Below are 21,493 nucleotides of genomic sequence, written 5' to 3'. Positions count from 1 at the left end.
AAATGCAGTGAGAATAAATTTGATAAAAATGTCATCAAACTTAGATGCTATCAGTGAATGCTCAGGATCATTATTTCTAATAATTTTTATTATTTGGTTAGGTAGGAACTAATTTATTTTGTGCTGTCAAGCCACACCTGGACATTCAATTGTTCTCCAGGTTCCCAGACTGAATTCAGATTTCTTATATATGTGGATTTAATCTGTATGTATGTATTTATTTATTTATTTATTTACATTGTGGATGCAACAGTGCAGACTGAATCAAAGTTACTGTGCCATTTTTATTTTTAATTAAAGACATGCCTTATTCTCTACCTTCAACAGATAGATCATAGTCTTAAAAGTGAAAAACTGTAACAAAAAAAATTACCATTCACCAACTAGAATGAATCTTTGTTTTATTAAGTAACAGAAAATGAAGCTTCATTATGCATTACTCTAGTAAAAGACACAACCATACGAGGTCAGTAAAAGGGCAAGTGGGAATGCCTGTGTATATCTGTAGTAATGCTACAGAACTTGCAGACCTATGAAAGATGGAATAAAAACTTTTAATAGAAATAAAATGCTTCATAAAGAACAGTACCTCATTAGAACATATTGTGGAGAACTACATTCATTTTGTATTTCAGTATTTGGGACATCTGCTAAAGTAGGCATGTAATTCTTGAAAATTATAGGCATAGATGGATGGCAATTACAGTGTCTTATTTACATGACAAATGACTGATCTGAGCATAGGACTACAAGATAGGAAAGCTGGAGCTTCAAGTCTAGCTATGAAGCCATCCCCAGATTACATCCACAGCACTTGAACTCAGTCTTGGTGCTGCCTTTCATAAAAACATCCCTTACGTGACAAAAAAAAGGTGAGAAATTGTCTGGGTAATTGCCTTTTACAATTAAATACTTTTATAACATAAATACTTGTTATTAAAGCTTTTCCTTCTTTTCAGACTATCTTATACCTACTCATTGAGCCACAGAACTGATATATAACTGTTTATTGAAGACACGCAGTTACATCATTTTTTGCAGAATACAGAGAAGAAAGGTCACGAAGCTCTTTATCCACAGGTGAAAATAAAATTTATAGGTATGAGCCCACATGTATTTACTTCTCAATTTATTTTTTTTTTTAATTTCAAATATACACCTTTACAAGAAGGAGTTTTGAAGATGAACTATACTTAGAGTTACACCTATTCCGGCTTTTAACTCTCTGGTTTTGACCTTCATGGCTCCTGCAGCCTTCAGTAACTTTTTGATTGTATTAAATTAAAATTCCATAAACAGTTATGTTGGTCAGTCATATAACAGAGAACCCAGCTCTCTGCTATACATCAAGATAAGTCTACAGTATTAGTATAGATAAAAAGTTTGGAATCTGCCACTTTGACACAAGATTTTGTTCCTGTAGGGGAAAAAAATCTAGAGCACATTACTCTTGAAAAGATTAGGAGCAGGGCTTTAAAATATAAAGTTACTTGAGGCTTACCCTTTTGCTTTACGTTATATGGAACACATAAGAGTGTTTCCATCCATCATGAAAAGGTTTAGAATTTCCTCAAAAGGAATTTAATTCCAAAAGATTGGTCTGTCTCCAACAAAATGAAAGAGATAAAGAAGCACCTTAGAAGATACAAACATTGCTCTTCAGAACCCATTCCTCTCGCTCCTTCATGGAATATAAAATATTCATGCCCTTTTATAAAATGTCAATACAAAACTATGCTTATTAATGACTGTTTTCACACAGATGAAGGGCACAATTTCAGGGACTGCTCAAGCGGGAAGAAGGGAATCAAACAGTAAGTTACAAATGTGTACTACTCTGCAACTATGAAAATATTTATGCATGACACTAACTGAAAACTTTTGTTTGCAAAAGCCTGGGTTAAGACACACCAGTTTAAGATATAAAATGTTCATATTTGACTGCTGCCTTTACAAAAGAGTTATTTCTAAGCTGTAAAGCATGTTCTCATGACAGTGTCTTTTCATCTTCTGACAGACACATGAAGAAATTTCTTAATGTGACTTTCATTAAAATAATGGGACAAGGTCAATTTACACAACTGAATCAAGAATATGTTGTGATATTTCTCTATGAAGAATAATCACATAAGGGATCTATATTTGTGAGTATCTAAATTAACTGGATCTTTGGAGCATTTCAACTTAGAGTACTCATTATATGTTAGGGATTTGATCCTCAAATATTTCACTGTGTATTTCTCGCATCACATTTATTGAACAGAAGTTTTTCCATTCATGTTTTTCAATGTAATAGTGTTTAAGTTATTAAATTAAAAAAAAAAAAGAATGAGAAAAATTAAATTCTATTTGTGTGTGTGTATGTTATCACAATATGCAACTTTTCTCTTTTCCACAGAACAAAGCTGTGAAAACTTCCTCACAAAATTCCTGAACACTTAATAGTTTATTCTCAGTTCATAAAAGATTTTTTTTACAGTGATCAATATTTCAATCTTACCTGAAGGCTAGTTACAAGATCAATTACATCCTCTTCTCTTAGTGGTAATTTACATCTTAAAATGAGCTTCATAGGCTCAGAGCAATATTTTGTCCTCTGCTAAGGGAAGGTGACAACTTTCATCATCAACAGTGAAAACAGGGGATTGAAAGAGAACCTTTTTAATTCTCCAAAGACGTAAACAGCAGCTATTCCTGTTCTGATCTTCACTCAAAACAGATGTCAAATAACCTCAAATCAAACTCAAAGCACAAGAAATTACATTTAGTAGATCACATACAAACCAGAACCAAAGCCAAAAAAGCACTAATGTACACTCATCAATTCTGGCATTCTTTCACTTAAAGTCAGGCAAAAAAAAAGCTGCAGTCAAGCACCTGATAGAATTTCCTAATCTGAAGGTTCCACAATTAAAAGATCTGACATGTAAAATAGTTTCACATTAAGACGGGCATGCAGAATGCCTCTAACACTGCAGATGAGTATCCACTCATTTCAGCTAAGCTACACAATTTATACAAATCCAGAATCTGATCTTTGATTACAAATGTTCTCTATGCTTTCTCTCCTCCAACAGGGGTAATGACATGTCTTCCCACACTTCATAATGCATTGCTATGTCTTGAAAAACTTTTAACAGCCTCATTCAAAAGCTGTCAGAACAACACCAGACATAAACAGACAACTCTAGGTATGGCCAGACCAATCACTCAGTGTACTGACCACCAGGTACCATCTCCTTCTACAATCTAATGAAGCCTGTTGGAAATAGAGGCATAAGACATGTTTAACTTTATTGCCCCTTCCAAGGCTGATCGCTATTCAAGGATTTCTGAGCCTGCCCTCTATGCCATATGCATTGCAGTGCTGCATTTCAGAGATAATGGGCACCTGCAGTGTTTCCTACAGCAACAGAATCTGCACATACAAACTATCAAAAATTTACTGAACAGAACTGAAATTGTTTTCAAAAAATAGTCTACAGTGTTAACTTGACAGATATGCTGTTAATTTTTCAGATATGGTGTCCTTGGACTCCTGTGTGATTTTCTGCTGTTCATTACAGAAGTGAAAGGTGTGTTAAATTTAATTGGCAGAAGGGAATTTTTGAATCTGCACATGAAGTTACCATATCCTTGATCAACTGCCACACAATGAGTTTGTTGTTGCTTGACTCAAAATCCATAGAATAATTAGGAAAAAAATCACTAATTCTCAAGAGACTTCAGACCAGGCTAAATAAGACTCTTACGTTTATTTCTTGATTTGCAGCAGTTTTTTCTCAGACTTGCTCTCTGTACTCTTAGTCTAACTCCTTAATTTCTTAAACGGAAGATTTACAGTCTGTGCGAGCAATCTCTGATGCTTCAATACATCTAAGCAAAGACATGCTGAACTCCAAACAAAGTCAAAAGATTGCCAGCAAGACAATGAAATGCACATGTACTGCTCCAGTGAAGGTGAAATGATGACATGGATAAAACAAATAAATAACAGATAAATAAAAAAATAAATAAGTTGGCCTGTAGAATAAACATTACTTCTTATGAACAGAAACTGTAAGTGAGCTTAACTGTTCACAAGTCGACAATTTTTACCACAAAACTTTCCACTGATGCCAGTAAGATAATGAAACTCCCATAAACTGTGTTTATTACCATCATACATTATGGGATGCATTTGCACAATAAACAGGTATTATGTATTTACTGCCACTCTTTTCTGTTACCTGATACTCCTTGTTCCATTTTTTCAAGTTTTCAGGCACAGGGAAAGGAAGATTCTTGATTCTTCAGCAAGACATTTGGACTCTCAGCTGCAGTAATTTTATAGAAAGGCAATGAAGACTGAAAATGTTTCACTCCAAATCTATTAGTAGCACATTATTTTTCCACCATTTCAGAACCATCAGGATTGATGGTGCTTTTTCCCAGCAGCCCTGTGAGGCTCTGCTATGCAAGCAATAGCTTAACCTTAACCTTGGAGTTTGCACGCCTTTCCACATGTGTTCTATCAAAGTATGAACATTTTAAAAGTGGTTAGAAACCTCACCTGATACACACACACACAAGATTTCTATTTGCTTTATCAAACACCAACAACTTTTATGTTTCTGCACGAGTGACTGCATCTGTATCAAGGAGAAGGAAAAGAGGCTCAGATGCTGTCTGAGAAAACACAGGTTAGCAATACTCAGGTTACTATTATTCAGGACAGGCAGTATGTTTATTTACAGAAAGGATACACCAAGCAGTACAGCATTAAAGAAGTGTTCCAGTGAATACATTCGTCCACTGACCACCGTCTCTCAAAAAATACTAAGTTGTGGTGGAATGCCCAACAAAAGACATTAAAGACCTCAGAATGGCAGTCACAGACTTTTGATTTTAATCCTTTTGCTCTTAGTAATAAAAGAAAGTGTCAGTAGTAGTTCAGGGGTGCATAGTTAAAAAGCATTTATATCTCTAACTGTACTAGAGACAGGCAGAGAGGTCCATATTTAAAAAAAAAAAAAAGTAGAAAAACTGCAGCTTTACCACATAAATGGCCACTCAAAACTTTCTTAAATTTCATTTTATTTATGGACCAAATTACACTAGAGAAATGTGAAATGGAATAGTAAGTCTCAAAGAACAGAATTTTAATTATGTTATATACTGCCTCTGCTTTAATTATGTAAAATAGTATTAAATAACAAACTGTTTATGCATGAAGTGGATAATTAATACATCAAAAATTATTATGATAATTGGGTAATGCTGTCTTTTTAGCTCTTCCCTCCACTTCAAATTCTCAACTGGAGTAACAGTCAGAGAGATACCTGTTCTAGTCTGGGATAATTGATGAATTACACTTTTCCTATTGATCTTTTAAACACAAAGCACTTGTTCTGCAGAACTGAATCAACAACTACACACACCTGGAGGAAGACAAATGCATATTTCATTATCTCCCAAGTGTAATATTTTTAATAGCATTATAGGCACAACAAAAGTGGAACAAAAGGTGAACATACATTTTGGGGTTCTCACTGGCCTCAACTCCAACTCTGATACTGTTGCTCATTAGGATTTTTTTTTGAGAAGGGGGAAGGATGTGAAGCAAACTTGTTCACCATTTTTATCCTCTTTTCTGGAAATGACAAATTAAGCTATGAATTAACATTTGAACCCAAATGTTTTCAACTGACTTTCATTGTATTCTTAACACTAACTCACATTTATTAAAATTCATAACAGCTCACATTTTTTACTCTTAGAGTTCTACAAGATAACTAATACAGTGCCACCACTGAAAACATACTTCTGGAAAATATTTAAACAGTTCCAGGATTTCACAAAGACTACCCAGCTTCCCTACAGTTATCCTAGTCTAAACACTGCTGTCATCACCCTACTGGAGACTTTGGTCTGCCAGATGCAGAGCTGTGTGTAAGTTCTCGGGAAGCCCGGCCAGAGCCGCGCCGAGCGCAGGTGTCGGTGGCCCCGAGCCGGGCGCTCCGCGCGGAGCTGTCCGCGGTGCTGAACCGGCGGCCGCACACGGCCCCAGCCGCGCCCGAGGGGCTCCAACTCCCCACCGCACATCCATCACCGCCTGCCCGCGGGGAAAGACGAAGCGAAAACTCAGTCTTCTTACGTTGCCGTACCATTTCTTGCAAGAATTTTGGCAAATCTTTATAAATTCCCCTTCTAACTTCCTTAAAAATGCAGCAAGTCTAGGGCAGGCAAACTCTAGAGACTGGTTGAACTGGCTGACTGTTCTCAAAACAAAACGTGCAAGCAATGTCACTTCAATAGAAGACTAAAGCCACCTGCTGTGCTGCTGTACTGCTGTACCATGGACATCCATGCAGCATGGCTGTTTGATCTTCTTACCAATAACTCGAGGTCAAAGACTACGGAAAAGTACGAAAAAGCTGATTTCCACTTGCCAGCATTTTAGGTCACTGGGAGTTTCTCAGCCAGTATTTATCCAGCAACCAGTAATTACTAAGCTGTTAGATCCTTATTTCCCAACATTTTTTTTTTGCTTCATGCTTTGTAGAAAAATCTACTCATGCTTAGGTTGGTTTGCTCCCACCAGAGTATGAAAGACGCCACAGCTGCAAGCTGGATACTGCCACCTTCTTCTGTTCTATGGAACAAATTTTCCTTCACCATTGAGTTCCTGCTTATTTACCCTATAACAAATATTTAAGTATGTTTCAGATAATAATTAGAAAAGAATGCTCCAATGGGAACAGGACTGACAAACAACTGGTGCAAAAAGTCCTCCAGGACACAACCATCTGTGGGCTATGTTCTATAGACCTCATTTATTTTTCTGCACAGAGCAGAATGTTTGCTCAAATTAATGACACATCTGACTTCAGAAAACAGTCTGCTTTAAAGGTTATTTTAAAAACATTAAATTATCAGGGTTACACAGTATCTTCTTTTGCGGGGGGAGGGGGGGGAAGAATATGTACATTATCTACTTAGCCGAGGGATTTTAAAGATACTTTTTTTTTTTTCAGGTGTCTAGTGCAACATAAATTTTGCTACCATACAATTGACATAGTCTTTGCCTGCACTCTCATCATCTTATTTTTTAAAAGTCAAGTGTGTGGAGAAAAACATACTATGGTTAAGCTCAAAAGTAAGCAGATATCTAATAGCTACAGGGGATACTACATCCTTTCCTTCTAACAAACTCCTTGAAACAGAGAACTTATTTTCATTTTTGATGTGAATGACAGAACCCCTTGAAGCTGCAGCTCCTCCAGGGGCACTGTCATAACTACTCCAGTTTCTGGTGTCTCTCATTCTAAAACATAGGGTATTGCTGTTTTACAGGCAAGTATTCTTGCAGTCTGTCCGGCAGCACTGAAAACTACATTAACCGCGATTAAGTTGTATGATTGCACAACTCCTTCCATGTAGTTGCATATATGAGGAAGTTCTTTGAATCAATCAGTTAAAAAAAAAACAACCAAAATGGAATGACAATTTTTTTCAATTTTTTTTTCTTTCTGATCCATAAGGGATGTGATTCCTAAGACAATGAACATTTTTAAATCTTTATCTGAAAAAAAAACAACAAACAATTGAATTTTGGAGTAACTACTCAGTATAAGCTGGGGGACCAGCATGGACCTACAACTATTTTATTATCTTCCACAAAATTTTCTATTTAAAGTTTCTGAAAAATAATAGAATATTTTAAACACTTACGGACAGCTTGTTCTCAGTTTTGCTGTTCATGCCTGAAGCAACATCTGTGGGAAGATACACCAGAGAAGGCTCCCACACTGCAGGAGTGCTACTTATTAATTTTTATACTGATAAAGAAATCTGCTCATCAGTACTCCAGTAGTTTAGAAATTTGCTCTCTCTCCAGAACACTGGTTTATTCAATACAATATCATTAAATAGTTTTCAATATCTTTGACTTTAATGCAGAAAAACTGGGTTCTGAGCCAGGAAAAGAAGTTTTGTATGCGCAAAGACTGTGTAACAGGATTCAATTTGGCAAAAAGTCTTCAGTGACATAATACCTTTCAAACACTACCCTAAATAGCAGACTATGCACCATTTCATGTTGAAACTAGAGCATTCATTTGGACAGAAGAAGAATTGTACTATACAATTCTTATTTTTTTTATTTTTTATTTAACTGACTGGTACCAGTGGAAAAGTCTTCACTGCCCTTGAAACCTGACGTTTCAGTCTTGAGCTCAAGGAGTCTCTAATCTCTAATCTAAAAAGCAAAAGGACTATATCTATGAGTAAGGTATTTTTCCCTTCAAAACTTTGAATTCTGTCTGTTATACAATTCAGTTGAGCTGAAATGCTACATTTTAATTTCTTAGTAAAAAAATGCAACTGAAATTAGGACTAAGTCACCTGGACAGAACCTATGACAGTATCTGTGAAATCTATTCTATAGCTTTGGCCATTATGTTCCTCTTACCTTTAGCCCTATCCGCCCTGTCCTTCCTGACACTTTTCCCTGGTCACATTCTTAGATGCTGCAGCATTATTAAATAAAACAAGTGAAACACCAATTTCCCCTCTCCTTTCAAACACTGGCCTAGAGTATACTCCTGTACCAATCAGACAGCCCACTGAAGATGACATACCTTGCACAGTGAAGACCATTAACCTTGCCGTCAAGAGAAAACGCACAGCACGAAATTTAGCCATTGGGAAATAAAAGACTATTGTTTTACATCTGCCACAGGAGAAGACAGGCACATCACCCAGAAAGCATCTTATAACCTCAGGGCTAAGCAATCCTACAGCACAACTGCAGGCAACAGTCCCTAGCCGGCAGAATTCCCTAGCAGGCAGAATTCCCTAGCAGGCAGGGCTTCCCGGCTCCTCTCTGCCCGTCGTTTGGTGCCTGTCTCCAGGGCTGAAGTCCATTCACGAACTTGGACAGGCTTGCGAAGAGCACGTTTGCTTTGTGAAGGGGCAGGACGTGCCCGGTACTTACCCCACGGCTCCCCCGGACAAACCCCCTCGCACCCCCCCCCGCCCTCTCCCCCAAGCCAGCAGCGCTCCCCGACCCACAGAACGAGGCGTTACCTGGATTTCTCTTGCGTGGTACACGATGATGAGCCCGAGCAGGATAATCGTGGAGAGGCTAATAAGGCATTTCAGAGCGAGGGAATACAGAGACTCCTGCAAGAGAAAGACACCGCCGTTCCTCAGAGACCCAGGCGCGGGCCCGCTCCGCCCCACCGGCACCGCCACCCGGGCAGCCAGCGGGGACACCGCGGGACGGGGACACCGCGGGACGGGGACACCGCGGGACGGGGACACCGCGGGACGGGGACACCGCGGGACGGGGACACCGCGGGACGGGACACCGGGGGACGGGACACCGCGGGACGGGGACACCGCGGGGGCCGCCCGGGCCGGTACCTTGGTGTAGGCGCCCCAGGAGAGCTCGGTCTCGATGACCATGACGACGATGCCGAACATGCCGAAGATGAGCGCGTAGTCGCTGAGGCGCTTGCGCTTCTCGAAGAGCGCCCGGCGGTGTCCCAGCTTGTAGCCGATGTTCTGGTTCTTCTTCTTGCTGGACTTGCCCCCGCCGTTGTTGGTGCTGCCCGTGCCGGGGCCGGGCCCGGCGGAGCTGTACAGCGCCAGGTTGTTGGAGTTGTTGTGCTCGGGCTTGGAGACCACGATCTCGGGGGCGGCGGGGCTGCCGGCGGCGGGGGCAGAGCCGGGGGCCGCGGGGCTGGCCAGCGGCGCCTGCAGCGGCTGCGACTCCGAGTCCAGGTCGTGCAGGTTCCTGCGGGACGAGCTGAGGTTGCTGAGCGGCCGCATGACACCGCCGTTGTACCTGCAGCTGCTCATGGCTATTTCGGTGAAGGGGTTGCTCTCCCGGCGCTGCTGCTGCTGCTGCTGGTGGTGGTGGTGGTGATGATGATGATGGTGAGTGCCGCTGCTGCTGACACTGCTGCTGGGGCTGGCTGCCTGCTGCTGCTGCTGTAGGTTATGGCACTGGTGGTACTGGGAATATTGGTGAGGCTGTCTGGACGCGCCAGCATGGCTGGACGGGGTGAACTCGCTGACGTTCAGCTGGCTGCCGTGCCGGGAGGAGGCGGCGGAAGATAGCGGCGAGGAGTGCGTCCGAAAGGCGCCCGAAAGCGGCGAGGAGGCGCGGAGCAGCAGGGGCAGGTTATCCCCGGCGGCTGCCGCAGCAGCCCCGTAGTAGGCGCAGTTGTTGCACTGGAGGCACGGGCTCTGCTGCTGCTGCTGCTGCTGCTGCTGCTGCTGCTGGAGGAGGCTCTGCTTGTCTTGGCCGTGCTGCTGGCAGTGCGGTGGCGCCGGCGGGCGCTGCTGCTGCTGCTGCTGCAGCTGCTGCTGCTGCTCGGGGCCGAAGCCCGCCGGGAAGTGGCGCGGCGGGTCCATGTCGGGGCCGTTAAAGCCGCAGGAGGACCGGGCGGTGGTGCACCCTGCGCAATGCGTGACGGTCGGCAGGGGAGCGTCCTGCTGCCGCCACGACGGGCCCATCCCGGCTCCCGTAGAATCCAGCCGCCGCGTCCGATTGGTCGGGCGCACCAAAACAACGGGCATCACGTCACCTGGGGGGGCGGAGCGGCCGCGCCGTCAGCGGGGGGCGCGGGGCCCCCGCCCGCGGGGATCCCGCCCCCGCCCCCGCAGGAGAGGGCTGCCCTCGCCGCCCGCCCGCCCCTCCCGCGCCGCGGAAACCCGGGGCTTCCCGGGGGCGGGGAGCGCCCTCGCTCCCGAGATCGACCCCGCCCGTCGTCCAAGGGGCTCCGCCGGGGTTCTCCCCGGCGGCTCTCCCCGGCTCCCCACTCACATCTGCGCCGTCTCCGGAACATGGGCGCCGCGTCGCGCCTCGGAGCTGTCCAGCAGCGCCGCCGCCGCCGCCGCCCTGCAAAACACAGCGTCGAGCTCGCTCCCCGGCCGCCGCCCCGGGCCGCGGGGAGCTGGAGGGGGCCGCGGCGCAGGGCGGGGAGCCCTCCCCGGCACATCCCGGCCTGTCACGGAGGGCGGGTGGGAGGACGCGCGGCTTCTGCCGGCTGCTCCTGCTTCCCTCAGCCGGGGGAGGGAGAGGCGCAGCCAGGGCGTGCGGCCAGCGGCAGCCGGGGGTGGTTCGGGGGCTGCAGATCTGCTCCGCCGGGTCGGTCGGAGCTGTACCGTGAAACGGGACCAGTATCGCTAATAGCTCCCCTCCGGCTCCGGCTCCCTCGCCGTGCACTGCCGGCACAGTCCTGAGCAGTCCAGCCACAGCTGTCTGCTGCCATTTTGCCTTTTCCCCCTTCTTTGCCTCCCAAGCCCCCACTGAGTAGTCCACTCCGGCAGCTCCATTAGGCAGAGCAGTGTCTGCACCGGTAAATCCCCCTTTCTGCATTTATTTAAGGAAAGATTCTTTAAGGAAAGAATGATGAAAATGGGAACTGATTTGCCTTGTTGCAGCTGTGTCATTCCTCTCAACTAGGTAAGACCATAAAAGGGAGTTTCTTTTCTTTTTTTTTTTTCCCTAGTCAATATTTGATAGTGTAGAAGATTTCCTTACATCTTTAATCTCTCAGCAATGTTAAAGACAAAGTCCGCCAAGCCTTTCTAGAATAAAAGCCTGCGCCCTTGTAATTTCTATGTCTCCTGTGGCATTCAATTTCCTTTGAAACCCTTAGATGAGTTGTAGATTAGAAAGATGAGTAAGGCAGTGTCATTAACAAAGTTTTTAAATATGCTCTGTTATAAAATTTTTAAAAGTTAATTCCTAATCAAGATGTAGCTTTTAAAGCAAGCACATGTATCACCCACACAATGAAACAACCCTCTCTAATATAGTAAATATCATGGTTTACAATACAGAAAAAAAATTTAGAGACAGATTAAATTAATTTATGTTTACATAGTATGTTATTTTGAAAAAAGCACTCATAAATGGGAATATCATAATCACACAAAATCATAATGTCTTGTCATAAATAAAATTTGTTTGTTATTCAAATCAAGTTTTGAATAAAAATCCACACACACTTCATTGTATGATAAATGATAAAATACTTTTGTTTCTAAGTTATAAAAAAGTATATTTGGATGCTCAGTAGTGCATGAATTTTCCCTGAACAACAATGACCAAGATAAAAGGTGTTTTTATTTTTAAGAATGAATAGGCTGTTTAACACAACTTCAGATATTCCATTTTCTTTGAAAAAACACAGTGCTGTAATTATGTCTGGTACCATTTTCCCTGAATCTCAGGAAGCTGAAAATTAAAATCCCAGGGAACCTGGACTTCTATTATTCTGTAAATAAAAGTCTTGCTGAAATATGCTTTCAAAATACACATTTTGTGAACTATTTAAATATTAGATAGGCAAGGTTTCCTCTTTCCTTTTCTGGTTATGCTTTGTCCTTAATTTTGCTTAAAGGTACTTTCCTTTAAGCTTCCATTTTACCAGGAGATAAATTTTCATGACCTAGTTTACCTTGAAAAGCCATTTAAGAAATCTGTAACCCCCCATGTTTTATTTAAAAGTCACCAAGGCTCTGTCCTGTAACTTCATCTACTCTGATCATGGAAGCTTATATTAGAATTGTGATGAAGAAAAAAAAATCATTTTAAGGTCTTGCTATACTAAAATATCTGGTATCTTTGTTCTATGGGGAAATGATTGCATTTATTTTTCTAATTCATGTATAGAAGTCACATTTCCCAAATGTTATACCTCTACTCCTGCTATCCCGTTTATTTGTTGAAATGCAAGGACAGTGATGTTACGAGCTTTTGGATATTTAGTCTACTTGGTTGTTTCATTGAGTGAATAAAAAATGAGTATTCCCATGTCTAACACAAGAGGTCATACTCATCACATAGCGTGTTAGAAAACTGATCAGCCAGGTTTCACTGTAGTTTCATTGTGCAGTCTGGGATATTTTATCAAGATTTCAAGGTATAAACTAAGAATTGTGGAGTTTGCATTTCCAGAACTAAATAGGTAAACCTCCCCTTCTGTGGCATGATTAATGAGAAAGAAAATAAATTACCTATTTGTTCTATCTTATATTGCTAAATAATTTTGAAGTTCATTTTCAAGAATGAGTGTATTTGTTTTCACAAAAAAACCCAAACCACTCTACTCTTCATATGAACTGAATTGTTACATTCTTTTGTACTACACATTAATTAGTGTATCACCTCAGAACTGCTAAATCATGCTAACATCGTAACAGTGAGCACCTGTGAAAGAAACATTGTCTGTTTGGGATAAAGCGAGGTTTTCCCTGCCTTTTCATTGTACACTGAATGGAACTGCTCTTACTGATTGTCATAGGGCCTGTTTCTGCTGTGCCAAAAAGGTTTTACACGAGTGTGTCTACGTGCATGTGCATACACACCTTAATATAAAGTAAGAGAGAAACAGTTACTGCAGCTCTCACTTGATAATTATGATTAATCGAGATACTCAAAAAACAGATTTTTTTTCCTAGCCTCTCTAATTGCAAGAAAAAGATAAATAGTGCCGAGCAGTATTGAGCGAAACTGCATTAACAACAGGACAGGAAACACAACAGAGACAAGAAGAATTAGATTTTTGAGAGGATAAAAACCACTATGGAATATTTGAAGTGATATGTATTGGCTGGTCATTTGAAAAGCTCACATAGCAACACCCAACAGAGGTAAAACACCTACAGACTATAATAAAATACACTAGAAAGCTACTTTTGGCTTTTACCCTGTTGTCCCTACTAATGACAAGCTCCTGTTAAAATAACTGAGAATTCTGCACTCATAATAAGGTCAAAAGTACAGAAAGACAGCAAATAAAAGGAAATTAAATAGAAAAAAGAAAAAAGCCTAGGGAATTCCATTCTCACAGCATATTCTTAGCAGCACCTAGGGGTTTTTAGAAAACAGTAAAGGAAAATGCATTGTCTACTTAAAAAAAACCCCAACAAAACCAACAAAAAACAAGTATTGCAGTGCTCAATATTGCACTGAAAGGTGCCATTCAGTGAAAGCAGAGTCACATTAATAAAAACACCAGCAGCAATAGGGTAAATATAAGATCATTCAAGGATATCTATACAGCAATAAAAATTCTTTTGAGACTATACCAAATGGCTACGGTACAGCTGCTGAGATGATGGGCATGGAAACTAACCATATGAACCACATATGTAAATTACCTTTTCCATACTGTATGGCAGGGCTTTTACCCACCAGACACCTCTAACATTCACCCAGCAATGTCTGGTGTCATGTAATTATATACCCTAACTGGAATACCACCTATGCTTATTTCAAAGACCTTTTGATAACGTTGCACATTAATGGGACAAAGAAAATACTATGACTCCATACAGATAATGCAATTTTGTATTAGGAGGATGAGTGCTTTGCTGTTTCTACTTTCGATTTTGTACAATTTCACTAATTTGCACTTTCTTCTGGTTCTCCAGCAAGACCACCAATGAAAATGCAAGTTCATTCCAGTTTAAAACCTTCATTTGTAATCTGGGATGTGTAGGATGTGGCACATAAGGACACTGGATTGACAACAGCTCTAAAATAATAATGAAAGTTTTCAAGAGTGGGGATGTCTTCATTCATAGGGATGTAGTTTAAGAAATATGTAGAATTTCTGCATGCCCTTCCCCAGTTAAGGGGCATTGAGTAATGGGAGTTGTTTGGGGTTTTTTAACTTTTTTTAAAAATACATATTGAAAATATTAAATGTCAAAAAAATATCTGGTAAAAGTATTTCTTAATTCATTTTCCCATCTTTCTTGGATTTTTTAATACTACTGGAAGGTGTCACATAAACCTAATGACTTCCTTTCTTGCCTCTGCTTTTTTGTCATTCTCAAGGGATACTGCCACATTTAAAGAATTGCTTAGCTTGCTAAATATATCAATATTAATACTGTTTTAGCCAGCTGATACAGGTGCTCAGCAATTGATTCTTAAATTATGTTTAATCAGACTACCTTTTATTATTTCAAAATGCAGTTTTGTAACAGAACTCAGATAACAGTACAATTACTGAAATGCTAACTTAGTGCAGTTTTTTCTATTTCAGCCTATGTAAGAGCACAGCAGGACTTTTAGTGTGTATGGGATTATCAAGTGTAAGAATTTACTTTTAACTGTGCAGAATATAGTTTTTGTAGCATTTTGACCTGTCAAATCCAGTGAGACAGCACTTACGTCTAAATATAAGATTATACTTTGCAGCGGTGAATGTTAGCCATGCTTTTTCTCTCAATAAAATATGTAATTTATGATTCATGTAGCAATTGGTTCTAAATAATTAATTTTGCCCAATTTTAAAAGTAAGGTTTGGGTTTGGTTTTTTTTCATAGGTACTTTATCATCAGCGGTCCATTTAGATTAAGAACAGAATTGCTATAGATTTGCATTGTCTTTGTTCTATTTGGAAGGTTCTTTCAAGGTTACTTAATAACAGGTTCTCCTATTAGGCTGTAAAATGTGAAAGATGGACGATGCTTTTATCAGGTGTGTAAGAGTGCTTTCAAATTAATGGTGGATTCTTCCAGTCAGTAGCCCTCACAATTCAAAATATATATAAAATGTAGGGTTGCTTCTTTGTGTTTACTGGAAGACTTTTTATTTGTTTCAGCAGTCCTGATACCCCGAAAGACTGCGGTTTCCACAGCACATTCAAATCTCTTGTCACAGAAGTCCACTAGTTTATTGCTATCATCATCACACCTAAAGCTTTTTGGATGTGGTCATAATACACACAAATATCAATGTGTGTTGTGGTCCTGCTTGCAGAAATAATTTCTTAACAAACTGGAAAGTTTATGCACTTGCAGAACAAATGGAAGCAGGGAAAAGATGAAAACAAATGTTCAATTTTATGTTACCTGTAGTTACACTTCCTATTCAATATACACTTGATTGTATTGTGTGCTTGTTTTTCTAATTTATGAGATGGCTGGTTTGAGAAGTGAGTTTGAGAAGAGGAGCAAGGTATTTCCTGAGGGAAGAGCATTTCCTTCCTTCCTAGATAGCTATGTCTGCAGCATTCCCTTTTCTTTTCTCCTCTACCTTTCACATTACCCCTTCTTCTCACCCTTCCCTGCTGCAGAGGAAGCAGGACACTTACATTACTTGAGAGCACTTCTAGTTGAGGTGGTAGAAGACCGGGAAGCATTTATCAAAGTAGGGAGCTACTCAAACAGTCTCTGCTTCAAGCTTTCTCTGTCTGGATAAGCTGTGCAACTAAACAACTGTTTGAAGTGATATTCCAGAACTTGATGGAAAGTTTTATAAAATTTGCGTTACCTGAAGTATAATTCTTCTCACTTCTCTACTTTATCCCTTATTTCAATATTACTCAACCAAAAATTTGCTGTGGTTTTAAGGAAAAGACTAGATAGTTTAAAAGCTAATTTTAAAGTGAGAGGGCTTAGTAATTTTGTGCTGGTTTCACCTAGGGAAGTTAGTTTTCTTCACACTGGCTGTGTTTTGGACCTGTGCTGAACACAGAGTTGATAATTATAGTGATGTTTTTGTAATTGCTGAGCTGGGCTTACACAGAGCCAAGGCCTTTCCTGCTGTTTGTACTTCCATGCTGGTGAGGAAGTTGGGAGTGCCTGAGAGGCTGGGAGGAGACACAGCTGGGACAGGTGACCCCAACTGACCAAAGGGATATTCCTGACCATGTGACATCATGCTCAGTACATTAAGCTGAGGGGAAGAAAGAGGAAGGGCGGGAAATTTGGAATGATGGCATTTGTCTCTTATTTGTCTCTTATTTGAAACACTAGTTATAAATCTAAATTATCTAAATTGATACCCCATCCACCTTCTAATCTCTCTGAATTTAGAGATCAGACACACCAAGATAATAATTTGTAGGGTTCACATTTTAGAAAAAATAAAAAGAATACCATTATAATTTTTTAATAATCCTGTGTCTAATATTTCATTTACTTGCTGCTAACTTTCCTGATAAGAGATAAAAGACATGAGTCTTATTCCTTTTGTTCTTGTTGCATTTTATTTTTAGGCCCTTTTATTTAAAAAACCCCTATTCTTATAACATTGTGTTTTACAAGAGAAGGCCACTCAAAAAAGTTAAGTAGTGCATGTAGTTTTTTCTTTCAAAGGCGTTCTCTATACCTGGCCAATGGAAGTTATCCATTTCTTGGCCACCTTTAGAACTGAAACACCCTTCTTGAGAAGGAATGTCCAGGACAGCATTTCAAAGCAGAACACTATTGCAGTGTCTTCAAAGTTATTAAGCTATTCTTGTTATTCTTCATCCTATTTTTAATATACATCTTTATCTGGCAGCATACTGAAGCTGTTCACTGAGTTACCCGCAGTGTTGTCTAATATTCCTACCTCAGGTGACATTTTAAAAGAACATTAAAAATTCCTCATTTGTTGCTACATTAAAGCAATAGTTTCCTAAAGTTCCTAGTTTTATGTAATTTGTTGAAACCAAGCTTATCTCCAGAGTCCCAGCAAAGAACACCGGATTAGTAATGATGAGGTCACTCTTAACATCCTCTATCCTGTTAAGGCATGAGCAAAGATTAACCCAGTTTACTTTTCTGGAGGCTTGTGAAAGTTCATGTTTTTCTAAAAGTACTTGTTACATAGCACTGCAGTCAAGGGGACAGATTTGTTTCTGTTATACCTGTTAAGAATATGACTCAGGTAGTCTGCAAGTTATGTCAAACCCTTGGAGGTGGTGTGACAGATATTTTGGAACTTCTTGACTGATATATTTTGCCAAACTGACAGTTATATCAGGTGCTTAGGAATTCTGAAAATGAAGCCAATTAATATTTTGCTAAGAGATTTGGTATTCTTTCATATTTCTATTACAAGACTTTATTTTTCAATAGAAGACAGAAGAAAATATTCCAGGCCTGAAGAAAATAGTATCATAGTGAAAATGCAATTTCAGGTGATTCTTCTGAGTGTAAAGAGTTTTTCTAAATTAATATCAATAAGATGCATTAAAAGTAGATTACTGAAATGAGGCTAATTCAGGAAGAAAGAAAATATATGAAAACAGGCATTTAATAATGATATCAGATGCTCTGGAAAACTGGAGAGTACTTTCTCAGTAAAAATATTACAATGAACACAAAATGCCATGCTAGATGAAAAAAAAAAGAGAAATTTGAAAAACTCTGCACAATATTACTGAGTTTGTCCAGCTGCTGTTGTACTCTTGTATTTCCATGTAAAGAGATTGCATAAATATATTTGTTGTGTGAACTTGTTCATGAGCAAAAGAGGTAAGAAGATTCAAAGCACAAGACTATGTGTACTTCTTACAGGAAGCAAATCTTTAGTTTTGGTTTGTATAGTGGCTTTCTAGGAATCTCCAAGAATAGAATTACCTTATAAAAAATTTGTGTAATTCTAGAAATTTCTTATGCTGAAGTCATCCCTTGAAATGTATTTTACTAAAGACAATCCTGCTCATTTTGACAAACTGAAAGAATATGAAAGAATGAGATCACTGATGAATCTCAGAATATGAAGGAATGAGATCACAAAAAACAACAACTGGCATTTAACTCTAAATAAGCATTTAATAAATATTAATTGACTGTTTGCATTTTTTTCCCCATAGCCCCTGCATGTAGGAATAATGTTTATTTGCAATAGCATTTCCAGTTGATCATGGAGGCAAAGATCCACATTTTACAATAATATAAGTAAAATTATTCTTGTTTGGAAAGGAGAATATCAGCATTTTTATAACTTGATAGAAAAACCTTTTTCATTGTCTTAATTGTCTCTGAATCCCTGCATGCCTAGAATATCTCAAGAATGAAATGTTTAAGGGGTGATTTTTAGCCACTAAATTGCCTATCTCCTCTTAGTTCTTTTCAGTGAGCCAAAGGAGCACTAATAATATGACCAAACTGGGACAAAGATGTAATAATAATTCAGATACTTGAGAAATGAGAAAATATCAGAGCAGCACACAAGACCACCAGCAAAAGAAGGAACCATTAGAAGATAATCCAAATTACAGTTAGTTTGTAATCTTTGTTATCTTTCTAACTGTATTTTCTTAATTTTAGAATTTAATTTGAAAAGGTGGTCATTTAAGCTAGGTAAGTATTACGTACCTAGAACACTTTTCTCGTTTCAGGCTTTGCCTCTTATGGACAGCTGCTCAGTAGCTTGCATACTGTAAGTTTCTACTTCCAGAAAATTTCCTAGTAGATGGATTCCTTAATCATGGTCTACACTGAGTATATCTTGATATACCTGAGTATATCTTCACAATCATTTCATAAAATTATGAACTCTATTATTCTAGGACATAAATGAGGTGTACTTAAAATTGTTAACCAGTGAAAATCCTTACTCATGAGTACAGACCTTGCTCCAAAGAGCATCACTTGACCTCTGTGACCTGAATCAGAGGTTCAGTTGCTGTGCACCACATCAGCAATAGTTGTAGATGCTGCATTTCTCAGCACTGTAGCTGTTCTTGGGTAACTAGCTACTAATATAATAGGGACCCTTTACCTGCTGATTACAACTTGAAATTTTACCTAATATACTTGGAGTTAATCACCTAACTGTAAAATAGAGAAGCAACACCTAAGCTAGCCGGCACGCAACTGCTCTGGGAGAGATGATGGCACTTCAGGGAAGTGAGATACTACCATAAGCACCCAAGATAGATCCCACATCCAAACTGTTTCCTGAGGCACAGAATTCATCACTGCTCTGTGCAAAAGTGGAGAAAAGATGAAGAACAAACAAGATGCAGGAGTGCCCACTCAGTATTTCACCTGCTCAGCACATGCCCATGCTGCAGAACAAATAGGGTCAATATCTCCTTCTACTTGATGAGTTTTAATGCGCATCTCCTAGCTCTATGCTTTAGCCACTAACCTATAGGGTTTTCTGAAATAATAGAATGAACTTTAAACACTCATTAGTTCAGGGATTGGAATCCAGGTTTCCAGGTCCCAAATGACTTCCTCAGCCATTAGTCTGAAGAGCTTTGCGGTGGCTATTTAATTATTCTGTTCGACAGTAAGAGTAATTGAAAAAACCTTAGCCTATATTCTGGCAATTAGGGATCCTGCTCAGCGAGATTTAAAATTTTATCACACTGAAGAGATCTGTAGCATGCTTTCTCACATGCTAGGGAACACTTCTGTCTCCTAAGATTATTAAAAAAGTGAATTTGTGGAAATAGGTAGCAACACCTCTGGTTCAAAGAGGGCAGTAAGGGAAGGAGAGAAATTATATAGCAAGTTGCAAAAATGTCCAATGGAGTTGGCCATGATGGTGAGACAAAGGTAGAAAAAATACTTAAAATCAGTATCTAGGCAGATACAGACATGAGCTGGATGCTTAGCTGCTGTAAGATTTTAGTCCTGGGCATTTCCAAAAAACAAATGACATGAGAATTTGGCTACTAGAAGGGATAACATCTATATAGTCAAGTAGTAGATATGATAAAGATCTCAAAGCTTTGAGCCCTGATCTTACATCTTTCACCAAGTATCCCATAAAGAAGAAAAAATGGAGAGTTTGAATATCTGTCCTATATTGTATTTGCAGTAAAAGAGGATATAGTAAAAAAAAAAATAAAGGAGGAAATATCAGCCAGTATTTATAAATGCATTTCAATATGAAGTACCTGAATTACTAACTGCAGAATATATAACCTCTTGCTAAAGGCTGCGTCAACACCAGGTAGCTGGCAAATGGCTAATACAGTGTGAAGGTTCCTGGGAATATAAGTGACACTACAGACCAGTAAACCTGATGTTAGAACCTCAAAGAACAGTAAGAACTATATTGAAAGTTAGTACATACTTAGGTTGATATGTGTTTGGAAAAGATTCAAATCTTTTTTTCTTCCGCTTCAGCACATATCCTATCTAAAAATTCAATTAATTTCTTTGATGAAGTCAACACAAGACTTTATCATTGTCTTAAGAAGGGACAACCATTTAATACATTTGGACTTTCAAAATCTGTAAAGGACTCTGAAATAGAGTTGTCTTTTCAGTAAATAATCATTACCATTTTTACTCAATCATAATGTTTTTCTTAAATATTAAAATAGACTTTACTATGATAAGAGTACAAAACTAAAATTACTTAATGAAGCAAAATACCAGGTCATTTTATCAAAGCCTTTCAAACTCATTGATTTCAACAGCTGTATAAACACATTTTCTCTGTATAAACACTTCCAGATTTTATCTCTAAGAGGATGTATAGCACCTCTGACAATCTTACTGCTGTTCCATCAAGGCCCTACTGTAAATACATAAAACAAAGGAAAATGGCAGCTGAATACAAAAATTTTGCAGTAAAATACAGCATATTTTTCTTTTTCCTGCTTTGAGGATATGAGTCATGTACCAGGAATACCCCTGCTAATGTAACTAGTTCACTAGCCAGTGGGCAAACAGAGAGCAACCCATCCAGATAAATAAATACTGAAAAATATCTTTTTGCTTGGATTTTAGAGGAAGACTT

General features: G+C 39.6%; 1 protein-coding gene across 1 annotated transcript in view; it reads right to left on the bottom strand.

Moving 5' to 3' along the window:
- Nucleotides 1–10,838, bottom strand: part of KCNN2 (potassium calcium-activated channel subfamily N member 2) — a gene marked incomplete at its 5' end in the record, with an annotated part of 70,731 nt that extends 59,893 nt beyond the window's left edge. Inside the window, 3 exons of the mRNA XM_083883237.1 lie at nucleotides 9,070–9,165; nucleotides 9,409–10,577; nucleotides 10,817–10,838. Coding sequence (XP_083739363.1) covers nucleotides 9,070–9,165; nucleotides 9,409–10,577; nucleotides 10,817–10,838 — 1,287 coding nt within the window. The remainder of the gene's footprint in view (nucleotides 1–9,069; nucleotides 9,166–9,408; nucleotides 10,578–10,816) is intronic.
- Between the last annotated feature and the right edge of the window lie 10,655 nt (nucleotides 10,839–21,493).

This window comes from Zosterops lateralis (genome assembly GCF_965231275.1).
Source record: "Zosterops lateralis genome assembly, chromosome: Z".
Taxonomy (NCBI): Eukaryota; Metazoa; Chordata; class Aves; order Passeriformes; family Zosteropidae; genus Zosterops; species Zosterops lateralis.
The sequence above is the reverse complement of the archived record's forward strand: the minus strand, read 5'-3'. Positions and strand labels throughout refer to the sequence as shown.